This window comes from Euleptes europaea, chromosome 2, assembly GCF_029931775.1.
Source record: "Euleptes europaea isolate rEulEur1 chromosome 2, rEulEur1.hap1, whole genome shotgun sequence".
Classification (NCBI taxonomy): Eukaryota; Metazoa; Chordata; class Lepidosauria; order Squamata; family Sphaerodactylidae; genus Euleptes; species Euleptes europaea.
Window position 1 is genome coordinate 141,159,403 of NC_079313.1, and position 12,416 is coordinate 141,171,818.

The window sequence follows — 12,416 nt, forward strand, 5'->3', positions numbered from 1 at the left end:
AAGCTGCTCCGGCTCACCACACAACCTTGGCCCAGGCTGGCAGCAGCAGGCCACAGAGGGAGGGATGGCAGCTGGTGCCCGCGTCCCCCTGGCTCAAATGGAAAGGCCCGAGGAAGAGAAGCGGCGCTGAAGCTGCTCCTCTTCGGTTGCTTTTCTTTCCAAACTGTTCCCCCAGATTTTCTCTGCCCGTGGCGGGGTGGGTGGGTGGTTTTACAGGTTTCCCAGTGGGAAAACACCAGGAAGGGATAAGGCCTGAGCATCCGGTTCCTCTGCCCAAATTTGCAGCTTTACACAGCTGCTTAATCCTTCAAAACGTGCCAGGAGACTCTTCCATCTGCCATGCCTCGCTGGGCCTGCTGGGCAAGATTCTCCGTGGTGGAGCTGGCTGCCCACCCCTACCCCGCATGAGTGCCAAAAGGCTGGTGTATGGGTACTGTTTGGCTTGAGGATCTGAAGGACCCCACCTCTGCCCCAAAGTGCTTGTGTGGGGCACGAAATGATGCTAAGGGAGTCCCAAACCTGCCCATGTGGACCTGCTTATTTCACCAGTATAGTCCCCCCCCCCTCAAAAAAAACTCTCTTCCCCTCTTTCCCTCCCAGGCTGTGGGCTCTGAGCCTGCTTCTTCCCCCCTGGTGGCTCTGTCCATGGGGAGGGAGGAGTCGGCCAGCCTTTGCCCCCTCCTCGCCTTGTGGGTCTCTCTCTCTGCCTGTGCCCGACAAAGCTCCCCCCCCCCCCACAAAATCAGTGCGACTCCTCTGTAATCTGCAGCCAGCTGCCCCCCTCCCTTGGTCCAACCAGAGAGATCATTAGGCAGGTAAAATGGACGAGGCTGCTGCCCCCCCAAATCTTGCTGCCCCCCCCCCAAAAAAAAACTAGCCGCACAGCAGGAGATATCAGGAGTCAGCAAGAATCTCTCTCCCTCCCCTTACTGAAAGGGGACCACAAATGTACCTCCAGCCCTTCTGTGAGGAAGCCTGGGGATTAAAACAAGCCCCACCCCCAGGATTCCTCAGATGGCACATAAGAGTCCATTAGTAACCTGCCACCCCACCCCCCATGCAACTGACTTGGGACAGAGTCTGGGAAGGGTCATTTTAGGTCTCCATCACCTCTGGATACCAGGTGGCCAGCGCCAGGCCTGGGGGGGGGCTCCTGCCCAAGGAAAAGAGCCCTTCCCCCCCCCCAGAAAATATTTAAAGCGTTGCTCTCCTGCCTTTCTGCCCAGCCATTCCCAAGACAGCCAGGCCTCCCTCCTCCCCCAGAGGACCACGGGGCAGCCTGGAAGTCCTGGCCTCTTCCTTGATCCTCAGTTGCCCGGCAGCAGCAGCTGCTCTTTGTTCACTGCTCAGCCCCACCAGCCCCCCTTCCCCTTCCAGTCCTCGGCCTCCTGGCTCCCGAGCTTCCATGCCTATCTCCCGTGCCCCTGGTGAATGCCAAGGGCAGCCGCTGGCTCTAAACTGTGGGCATCGTTCTGCTTCGTGCACGGCTGGCCTAATCGGTCATCCCAGGGACTCTTTAGCTGGCCCTGCGAAAGGGGATTTGGTCTCTGCATGGCGGCTCTCTTGCTCCCGCTCTTGTTCCCGCTATCCCCTTTTCTTCGCTGCCTGCTAATGCACGTCCTCCTGTGCCTTTATCTCAATCAATAGGGGGATCTGGAGGCGCCCAAGGCAGGCGGGCAGCAGCTGCCCCCCACGGAGCCCAGCCACAGAGCCGGAGGCGGGGGGTGAGCTCGCTCTGTCTCTGTCAAATACCGGAGCCTTCTGAGAGCGCTCTGCTCTTCATAGAGAGTCAGGTGGCAGCAGACCCCAAAGCAGGGTTGCCAACCTCCAGGTACTAGCTGGAATCGCTAGCTGGAGGTTGACAATCTCCCGCTATTACAACTGATCTCCAGGCGACACAGATCAGTTCCCCTGGAGAAGATGGCTGCTTCGGCAATTGGACTCTATGCCCTTGAAGTCCCTCCCCTCTCCAAATCCCGCCCTCCTCAGCCTCCACCCCAAAAATCTCCAGGTAATTCCCAACCTGGAGCTGGCAAACCCCCACCCCAAAGGCATCCCCTCTCTCGTCCGGGACAGGGATGGGCCAGTGGTGCTGTGGCAGCAGCACAGAGCAGAGGCGACAGAGAGGAGGGGGCCGACACCTGACACCTGAAAGCCTCCACCTAAGCAGCCTGTGTCATGCCCCATCGGACCCAAGCTGCAAACACAAAATGAACACGCACACACACTCGTAAACCTAGACCAGGTGCTCTCTGAAAATGCCATTTTCCAACCCAGAATGAAAGCCATACAGCCAGCGTGGCCGAGAAGCCTTTTGGAGCCGGGGGGGGGGGGGCAGGCTGGAGCAGCGGCAGCACCCTCGATTCGGCTTGCCAATGAATCAGGACCCAGCGGAAGTCCTGCAGAGTGGGAGGCAGCTGCTCTGTGCCCACCCACAAACACCTCAGAGGCTCCGGAAGTGGCCTTGAGGGCACCAGCAGGGAACTTGGGGGTCGTGCCCCCACTATTCACAGAACCATTCGGTGTCCCAACAGGGCCCTTGAAGCTGCTACTGAAAGAGCTTCGGAAAACATGAAAATGTCCAAGATTAAACCCACAGTAATAAGTTACAAACCAAAACAACCCATGAGAGCAGTGGCCCCAATACACCATTTCAGCTTGCTAACTCTCCCCCCCTGAACCCCCCTTCCTGAAATTTGAGGGAAAGGTGAGCACACAACGCAGGGGGGTCCATCCACATACTGACGACTCAGGAAAGCAGCTCCACAGAGACCTTAAACAGGATGGAGAACGAGGTGGGTTCCTCTGGCATCCCACATGCCAAAGCCGACTTCATTCTTCAGATTATCCCCTCATCCCATCCCCTTTAGCAAAGGATCATCTGAAGCAGGGACTGTCCAGGCCTCCGTATCTGGACATCATCTTCTGCAGCAAGGAATCTGTCCAGTTTTTCTGCCGCCTCGCAAAAGCCATCCTTTGTCGTCCAGGGGACCCTCCGCCTCCCTGGGTGACTTCCGGCTTCTGATGAGCTCAAAGAAACACTTGCTGCTTGTCCGAATACTTTGAGCCTTCTGCCCCTTCTGTGTTTGCCTTATCATGACCTCTGTTGTTCCTGAGTCTGTGTCCTTTTCTCCCTCCATTTGGCTCCTCTGCTTTCTTCAAAAGGAATCTGTCTTTCTTTTTGTAGCTTCCTTGACTCGGCTGTTTAACCATGCTGGCATTTAAAAACATTAAGTGGTGCTTCCAGGTGCTGTTGTGCTATTCTGTCCAAGGCCAGTCTATGCCCCATGTTTAGTCTTCATAGATTCCCATACTGTGGGAATCGCCAAGTACTCCTTGCTGCCTCCTGGAGGGGGTGTGTGCCTGGGTAACCGGTTATCTCCTTTTGCTCTTCCATATACGCTGTGTACCTTGCCTTTGACCCTTACTAGTGTCCTTTTGAATATGGCTTCTGAAACCTGTCGATTCTACCCCAATAAAACTGCTTTCGTGGATTGGTTGTCTGATGAAGTCTGTTTAATGGGGCCGCAGGACTAGAGCTTACAGGTTCCTTTCCAACCCTGTAGTGCACACTCACTCTGAGGTTCAATTTGCTGTGGCTTTAATCAAGCTGCAAATAGCCTGAAGCTTGCACTAGATTTCTGTGGGGTGGCCATCTCCCTCCCAGCACCAGACATGAATTCCACTGGAAGCTGGCTCACATGAGGCCTATCAGGGCCTCCCTCTGCTGCTGGTCAACCAAGCCAAGACCCTGGCCAGAAAAGGGACCCCACTGGCAGGTGACTACGAAGGGACAGGCAGTGGAAGCGGGTGAGCGATCTATCAAGCGGCTGATGAGCACCGTGATGCACATGGAGCAAAACAGCCGGGCCTCTCCACGCCCCTGATGGGTTCAGAAAGAGTTCTTAACAGAGGAGAAGGGGCTGTTGAAGAGGAAGCCACTGGGGACAAATCAGAAGGAAGAGCCACTCCATGCAGGGCCGCAATCAACACCGCAAAACAGGAAAGGAGCAGAAAGTCACCTGCGGCCATCCGGCACCACCCAGCAGACTGCGCATGCAGCAGAACTGGGCACAGCCAGAGAAGGGCTTTACTGCCAGGCCAGGCCAGGCCAACCCCTGAGCCCTTGAGAAGAGGCGGGCAGCAGGAAAGAGCCTGACCTTGGGGGAAGAGGGAGAAGGGGGGCTGGGAGCCTGGGCAAGGGAGTGGCAGCTCCATGGCAGAGCCTCTGCTCAGTAGGCAGGAGGTCCCTGGTTCAATCCCTGGCAGCAGCTCCAGTGAAAAGGCTCAGGCAGTGAGGGGAGAGTCCCTCCTCTGCCTGGCACCCTGGAGAGCTGCTGCCTGTCTGAGGAGACCAGCCCGGCCTGGAGAAACTGGGAGGCGACTCAGGAGAAGGCTGCCGCAGAGACCGAGCATCTGAGCCGCATGGTTCCTCCCCACCCATATTGGCGAAGCAGCACGCAAGGCTCTCCATCCAAGGCACAAATCTCTTCCTTCAGCTCCTGCGGGGGCTTAACCAATCCCCTTTGCAATAAGCAGCTTCACACTGGAATCAGACCTTGACCCCGAGCAGCCAAATCGCTCTCAAATCAGGAATGAGGCGGCTCACAGCTGCCCGGCCAGCAGGAAGGGAGCGGCAGAGGCACGGCCCCGCTGAGCCTGGAGCAGAAGATGCGCCCCCAGTCAGAGGAGTAAAGCCCTCCACTCTTCAGCAGCCAAGGGAGGCGGGGGGACCAGTGGACACTGGCAGCCCCAGAGCCTGGACAGGCGGGCAGGAAGGGAGGCAGGCTGGCATTTCTGCAGGAGGCCTCTACCGAGTGCGGGAGTCGAGGGAGGTGCATGCAGGGGGGGGGCTCTCCTCCCCTCTGCACACTGGCCTCCCCATCAATCGCAGGCCGTCTCTGCAGCGAGCCACTGGGGAGGCACCGGTGGGACTGTGGCGCACCAGCCGCTGGGCCAGAGGGAGGAGCAGCCTCGGCAAACCCACAGGCAGGGCCGTGTGCCAGGAGGGTCTGTGCCCCTCAAAGTCTGACTGCTCCCTTCCCTCTGCCCAGCAGCCCCTTCGCCAGCGCCTGCCTTAAGTTGTGCCAGGCACAGCCAGCCTGCGGTTCCCACTCTGCCCATCCATGAGGGAGGAGATTTTGCAGGTCTGGAACCCAGGGCTTTCGCTCCTGGCCTGCGAAGGGCTCCAGCCCCGATTCAGAGCACTGCTCTTAGCCACCAGGCATCTGGCGCAGCTGGCCCAGGCCCCGCCTTGGGGGAAGCCACACAGGGGGCCCCCGCCACCCTGCAACGAACTGCCCCCACCTGCCCCTGGACCCCCCCCCCGCCACTGTCAACTCACTATGGATTCCCACCCTGCCTGATCCCCCTGCCCTCCCTCCGCTGCCCCAGAGAGTGGGGGCCCTTCCCTCGAGTTTTGCCCAGGGCCCAGAATCACGAGGGCCTCCTTGGCCCCTTGGCGCTTCCTTGGGGCATCTCGTGAGGAGCTGCAAAGACACCTCGGGGGCATCCCCTCTCGGCACCCACTCTTGTCTGGGGGGAGGCCCGGCCTCTCTGGACCACCGCCCTGGGCTGAGGGGGGGCGCAGCACCGCTCTGGGCCGGACCCCAATCAATCCGCGCAGGCACGTCGCTGTGGCTCCCGAGGCTCCGCTTTGCTTTTAATTTGCAGGAAGCGCCTCCTTTCATGTCGGGAAAGCGCCCCCCCCGCCCGCCTGTGATCTCCAATTTGGCACAGACGCGGCCGCCTTTGATATGCCTTGTTTCCATCCGCCCGTGATCTGGCTCCTCAATAATTGTGAGCGATTTTCAAATAATCAGAGCCTCGGCTGAGGCGCCGCTCGGAGAATCCCGCTCTTCCGAGCCCCCCGCCAAGAGGGACGCGCGGCTGCCTCTCTCCCCAGAACACTGGGAGGGCTCGCTTAGGGGGAAAGGGGAGGGCAGAAATAAAATAAATAAATGAGGCAAGTGGGGACAGCTCACCGTGATTCAAGAGAGACCCAAAGGCACTCTGCACATGCTCAAGCGGTGCTTCCCTTTACGCTATGGCTCAGCCTAACTAGGGAGTAGAAGAGACACTATGGGGCAGAAGCGCTCTGGTGAGCCCCTACACAAACGAAGCACTGACAGAGGTCATTCACACGCGGGCTATTTGCCCTGGCCTGGCCTGGCCGCCGCTGGGAAATGGTTTTCTCCCACCTCCCCACAGGGCCGTGGGGCTTCCAGCACCTCCCGGGTTTGCCTGTCTTTCCTGCAATCTGCTTCGCTGTGACGTTTTTTTGGGAAGGAACACAACAAATCTGGGGTGGTGCCCATGCAGGTGGGAAAGTCTCAATCTTCCCAGCCCTGCCCACATTGGTGCCATTTTTGCTGCCCCCAATCCCCCACAGCAGCCACCCACCCACACATGCACATGCACCGTGGCCACTCCCCCCCCCCACCACAGAATGCTATGGCAATCTGGCTGCTCGTTCCTCTGGTTCCCCCCCCCCCAAAGAGTAAGGCGCTCGGCCTTTTCGTTGCAAAGATATGCCTTTCCTCTTGTACCTCCATAACAAAAGGGGCTAGAGTCTTATTTTTTTAAAAGCTGAGCATTCAGAGCTATAAGTACACAGGTCATTAAAACCTTATAATGCTATAAAATATGACAACTGCTGATTTGAAGGGGGAAAAACCTGGAAAAGTCCTCGTGGCATGTGGGGGGGGGGGAGGAGAGGCTGGCTGCTCCAGAGAACATGCGGGAGGACCTGCAGTGTGGGGGGAGCCCCGGGGCTGCACCACAACAAGGGAGGAAACCACACAAGCCCACTCCGCTGTGGAAAAGCCCAAAGCTTCCGAGCAGGCTGAGGCAAATGCCGGCGTCAGCATACCCTGAGGTGGGGGGCAGCTGCCAGGGCCCGGGGCTTCCGGCAGGGGCCCCTGCCCTTGACCTCCCCCACTCACGCATTTGCTCGGGCTCCACCCTGCCCCTGGCCACACTCGCTGCCCCCTGCCCACTGGGAAAGGGCTGCCGGCAGCGGGGAGTGCAGGCAGCGGGGAGGGGCTCACAAGTGGGCAGGGGAAGGTCACACAGACAGGTAGGAGGCATGTGGGCAGGGGGAGGGGAGGGGAAGGGAGGCCTAGTGGTGGGTAAAAGAGGGGAGGGCTCCCTGGAAGCTCTCTGCCCGGGGCTGCTCGAAACCTGGATCTGGCCTTGCCCTGTGGAAACTGAAACAACAGCTCTTCATTTTGCTAGTGGTATGCCCACGCGCACACGGCCACCAGGGATGGAGTTCTGCATCCCACCCAGGACAGTAAAAACACCTTATCCCGAATCCACTGAGTTCAGCATTCAGCTCTGGCTAAAAAAATAAATACAGGTAAACAGCTCCCTCCCCGCACATACGCGCACGCATGCGCACCCTCTCCTGCCATCTCTGTCTATTGGAGCTGTGAGTGGTTCAGCAGCCAAAGACTCTCTCCTGCCTCTCTAAACACGAACATTACGTATTTGGCTCCCACAGCTGATGGTTACTGTGGTCTTGTCCTACACACACACACACACACACACACTCCTACAATTTTGATCCAATTTGTGCTCCCATCATCCCTAGGCTGAAAAGGGGATTGCTTTTGTGAGTCTCCCAGACTCCCAGCGGCCTCCTACCCCTCTCACATATCCTCCTCTATCCAGCCCCAGACTGTGACCCCCTGGCCAGCAAGATGGGCACCTTCCTTCCAGAGCCACCGGTTCCCTGTCTACACAAATTGCACGTGCACCCCTCCAGAGCAGCAGGGGACCCCCGCTGTGCCGCCAAAGGCCAGTGATCGAGAAAGAAGGGCACGAGTCAACCCAGAGCCAACCGAGGGGCCAGAGCAGCTGAGCCCCCCCCACACACACACACACAATCCTCACTAATCTGCCCCCCTGTCCAAGGGCTCGAAGGCAGCCCTGCTCACCACCGAGGCAAAAGCAACCGACTGGAGCCTCCGGGTGCTGCTGTGAGCCTGCCTAGAAAGCAAACCCCAACCCCAGCTGTGCCACTATGACTATTCCTGGTGGCTGGGAGGAGCTTCACGTTCCACTTGCAGCCCGAGGGGAAATCTGACCCGTGGCTGACCACTGAAGAGCCTGGATACGGAAGCGGTTTCAGCCCTGGAGGCTGCCCTGGGCGATCCCAGTGGATATCCCCCACCCTGCCCTGAAGCTTGTTGAGTGACCTTGTGCCAGTTCCCCTTTCTCTGCCTGTCCTACATTGCAAGGTTGTTTGTAAGATAACATGGGGAGGGGAGATCCAGGGACACCCCTTCAGCAGATGATGAGAGGGAGGGCATCTTGGGCATCTTCGTGGCATGGAGTAGGAGTCACTGGGGGGGGGGGAGATAGTTGTGAATTTCCTGTATTGTGCAGGGGGCTGGACTAGATGACCCTGGCGGTCCCTTCCAACTCTATGATTCTGTGGACGGACCGGCTACAACAAGGCCTTTGTCCCCCAGTGGAAACCTGGATCGTGTTTGACAAGGCAAAGCCGGGGGCTGCTGCGGCCCCCTGAACTCTCCACTCCTCCTCCAAAGCCCAATGCAGCTGGCATCCCTGCGACCGTGCCATGCCAACCGACGTGGAGACGCGGCCTCTGGCCCTTTCCTGTCCCCGGCAGAGAGTCCCAGCTGCTCCCCGGCCGATGGACGCCATTCTGTACTTGGCCACCGTGTCAAGGAGAGAAGCACATCTGCAGATGGCCCAGAGAGAGGGGAAAGAGTTCCTCTTGTCACCTTGGGGGCCCAGTGGGGCTGGCCCAGGCCTGGGGGCCCCCCCCTAGCGAACCACACAGCAGTTCCTGCCCTGAATGCTGGCTGAATTGGGGTTCATTTCCCCCCAAGACCAGGGGCCGGTTTGCAAGGCAGCCCCAACCTGAAGCTCTCTCAGCCGAGGATGCTGAGCTGCAGGGAGACCCTCCGTCCCCCGCAAGGGATCCCACTTGGCTGCCAACGACCAAAGCCGTTTCTGCTCGAGGCTCTTCTGCTGACGAAGGAGCAGAGGGCGCCCGGCAGCTCACAGCTGCCTGGGATGTTTTATGCTGAAAAGCAGGGCAGAGTATTTCCAATCAAATCCACCGGCAACTTCTCGGCCCTTCCTTGGGCCACTGTTTGGCGACACACACTCCCAGCGTTGGGGGCACATTGGCACCTCCTTCCTGCCCTCTAATGCAATGGAAGCTGTTTCACATCCTGCTTCAGCCACGGCTTGGAGGGTTATGGGGTGGAACTTATGGCAGGGGGGCTCCAGCCCAGTCCGTGGGAGTGGGCAGCCCCAGTTTCAGTCCTCAGCTGGCATCTCAGGAAGCAGGGCGGGGAGGAGGAGCCCCTGCCAGTCCAGGCAGTGCTGGGAGAGACGACCCCGTGGTCTGGCCCAGCAGAAGCAGCTTCCGGGGTGGGAGAGAGCCGGCGGCAAGAACTCCAGCCTGCTGTCTACAAGGCCATGATCCAAGCAACCACCCACTCTGCAAGCAGCCCTTCCCCATGCCTGACCTTGGTCAGGGGGCAGCTCACTCTTGCCCCATACTCCCCTCCCACCCCCAGCCCCACTGGGGAAAAAATACACCTGGTGGAAAGTGATCCCCGGCAGAGGCAAACGTTGCCTGGGAGGGCTATTAGCGGGGAAATTGGGCAAGGGGGAAGAGACAGCGGCTCCTCTCCTCCCTCTCCTTGCCCGGACTCCCCCTTCAAACCACAGCTCCAACAGCCAGATTTTCTGACACACACACACACATACACACACCCCAGCTATTCTGCTTCCCTCCCTCCTGTCTGGGAAGGGAATATGGAGCCCCCCACAGGCCTGACCCACCAGACAGCCTTCCTCTTCCCCTCCTCCTCCTCCGTGGGCACAACCCCCCAGCAGTGTTGTTTGAGGAGCCCAGTCCCTTTGCCTGCACCCACAGATGGGGTTTGCTGCTGCAGAGTTGTGGGGCATCCGCTCTCCTAGGCCCAAATGGGAAGAGCCGGGCCTGGGGGTGAGGGCGGCTGGGAGAAAACTGCCCTGCCTGGATCACAGCTCAGGGTCAAGCAGAAGCTGAAAGAGCCCGGGATGGGGGCCCTGAGCAGCGGGGCTTGGGCAGGAGTGAGGCCGTGGGGCCATCCAGGCAAGGACAGGGCTGCTGGCCTGGAGACTCCGGCTCAGGCGCTCCTTTTCAGAACAGCAGGTGGAAGTCGCAGGGCTGCTCCTTGCCCACCCCACCCCCGAGGGACTCTTCTGCGGTGCGGGGGGGGGAGGGATGTGGCCCAGAAGTCCCAAAGAAGCTGCTTTGACTTTGAAAGAGGGGACCAGTCAGAAGGAGACGCGAGAGAGTCTCATCCCTCCAGGTGCTTGGCGGCCCTTTCCAGCCTCCTTAACTGAAGCCCGGAGAGAACGCTCCCCCCCCCCCCTCTGGCCAGGAGACGGCCCACCAGGTCAAAAAGGATGCCAGCATGGTTAGCTGCTGCATCAACAAGGATGCTGGACGAGATGGACCGCTGGTCTGATCCGGCACAGCATCTCTCATGGACTAATGAGGGGATGGAGCCCTGAGGTGATCGTCTGCAGCACTCCAGTTTGCGGGCGGAGGATCAGTTGGGAATGCTCCCTGCAAATAGAAAGCGAGCAAGCAGAAAGAGGGAGTGGGACCTTTCTCCTTGAAGAGCTAATTTTCTTTTTGCATGGAATTTCCTCCCAGAGCCAGAACCTACCACCTGCAGCCTGGAGAGGTGCAGCGTCCATCCTAGGACCGCCTCATTCCCCTGCACGTGTGAACTGGGTCTGGGACGTCATACACACCTGCCCGTGGTAACTGCTGCACATGAGAATTGGAGATGGGAAGCAATAACCTGCACGTTGCATTTAACCCACAGTTAATTTGGGCGATACTGCGCCATGCTCGGGGACTCACCGATAGGGGAGAGTTCCGCCACGCTGCCAATGTAGGGCCCCCCCAGGAAGCGGGGCTCGCTGTCGTTGACGTCCTGGACCTTGATGACAAACTCTGACTCGGGCTCCAGCAGCTGGTTGGTCTGGCGGTCTCGCGCCTGGGCCCGGAGTGTGTAGAAGGTCTTCTGCTCCCGGTCGAGGCGCTCCGTGGCGTGGATGTCCCCCGTCAACTCATCGATCAGGAAGATGGTGCCAGCCCCTTCCCCAGAGATGGTGTACTTGATGGAGCCGTCCCCTTCGTCCGAGTCCGAGTGGATCTGGAGAGGACACAGGAGAAGTTGGGGCCAGACAGGGCAGGGATGGCCGGGCGAGGCGGGGTGGGGGCAGGCAGCGGCCTCAGGACCAGGGGTCGGTGGCAGGGGCCTCGGGGGGGGGGCTGGGTCACAAAGGAGCAGCCAAAGGACTGCCTCTCCCCGTGGGTCCCCATGTGCCAACGGCAGCCTTCTGGCTGCTCCCCCTTGGCACCCACGACAGCCCGTTCTTTTCAGTAGTGGCCCCCACCTTGTGGCGCAAGAGGTGTGGGGTGCCATTTTTAGGAGCTGCCTAAAGTCCCTTTGATTTGAAGGGGGAGGTTATGGGTTTAAGTTGCACACATTTCCTCAGGGCAGGGGGGTTAATGGGGTTTAGCTGCCCTGAGCCATACTTCGGTAGGGATATGGCAGGATAAAAATCTAATCAAATAAAACAATAACATAACTGGTTTATTTTGTCTGTTTGTAATTTCGGAATCTTGGCTGCCTTGATGCACAAGGGAAAGGTGGAGGGAGAAGCCTTTAATCCATCAGTTAAGGCGCCTCCCACACCACCAGTGCCAGAACACAGAGCGCAGCCTGGAGCGTGCCGGTGGGCATGAAGGGCCTGGCAACTCTTTTTATTTGTTTAGGAGAAGCCGATGCCATCCCTCCAGAGATCCAGCTGGCAGCAGCCCTGCCATTCTAGCAGATGCCTCATTCCTTCCCTAAGGATTGGGCCTTTCCCAGCCGGGATGCTGGGGAGGCTTTCTACCCAAACCTTTCCAAGGTGCAGAATCTGATTTCCCACACCTTGGAAGCAGCTTTCCTTTCCTGAAGAGTCCAGCTGTCTGCTGGCTCCTGGCAGAACTTGCTGCAAACTGGGCAGCCGCGGCAGAGGCTGCATAAGCTTTGAAGGCCAGATCCAAGGGCAAGAGGCCAACAGCTGGCCAGGATCCGGCGAGAGGAACAGCCGTTGCGCCCCACATGAGCCAAGAGGAGGAGCTGGAAGTCCTGCCTGAGCCCCACCTTGGCCAGTCCCCACTGCAGGGCTAAAACCTTCTCTGGAAAATGGAGGTTTCTCTGCTGGCCCAAATGGTCAACATCTGCCAGGCCAACAGCATCCCAAGGCCGGACCAATGCCGACACCCCAAGGAAACTGTCTGGCCAATCTGTTTCCCAACCCTGCGAACCAACCAAGGGCTTCCTTCCTCTTCTAACTGATAGCCAGTCCATTCCCCC

At 59.0% G+C, this 12,416-nt stretch overlaps 1 protein-coding gene across 1 annotated transcript in view; it reads right to left on the reverse strand.

The window, feature by feature from the left end:
- Positions 1–12,416, reverse strand: part of CDH22 (cadherin 22) — a 71,678-nt gene that overhangs the window by 41,776 nt on the left and 17,486 nt on the right. The window contains exon 2 of the mRNA XM_056845557.1: positions 10,907–11,201. Coding sequence (XP_056701535.1) covers positions 10,907–11,201 — 295 coding nt within the window. The remainder of the gene's footprint in view (positions 1–10,906; positions 11,202–12,416) is intronic.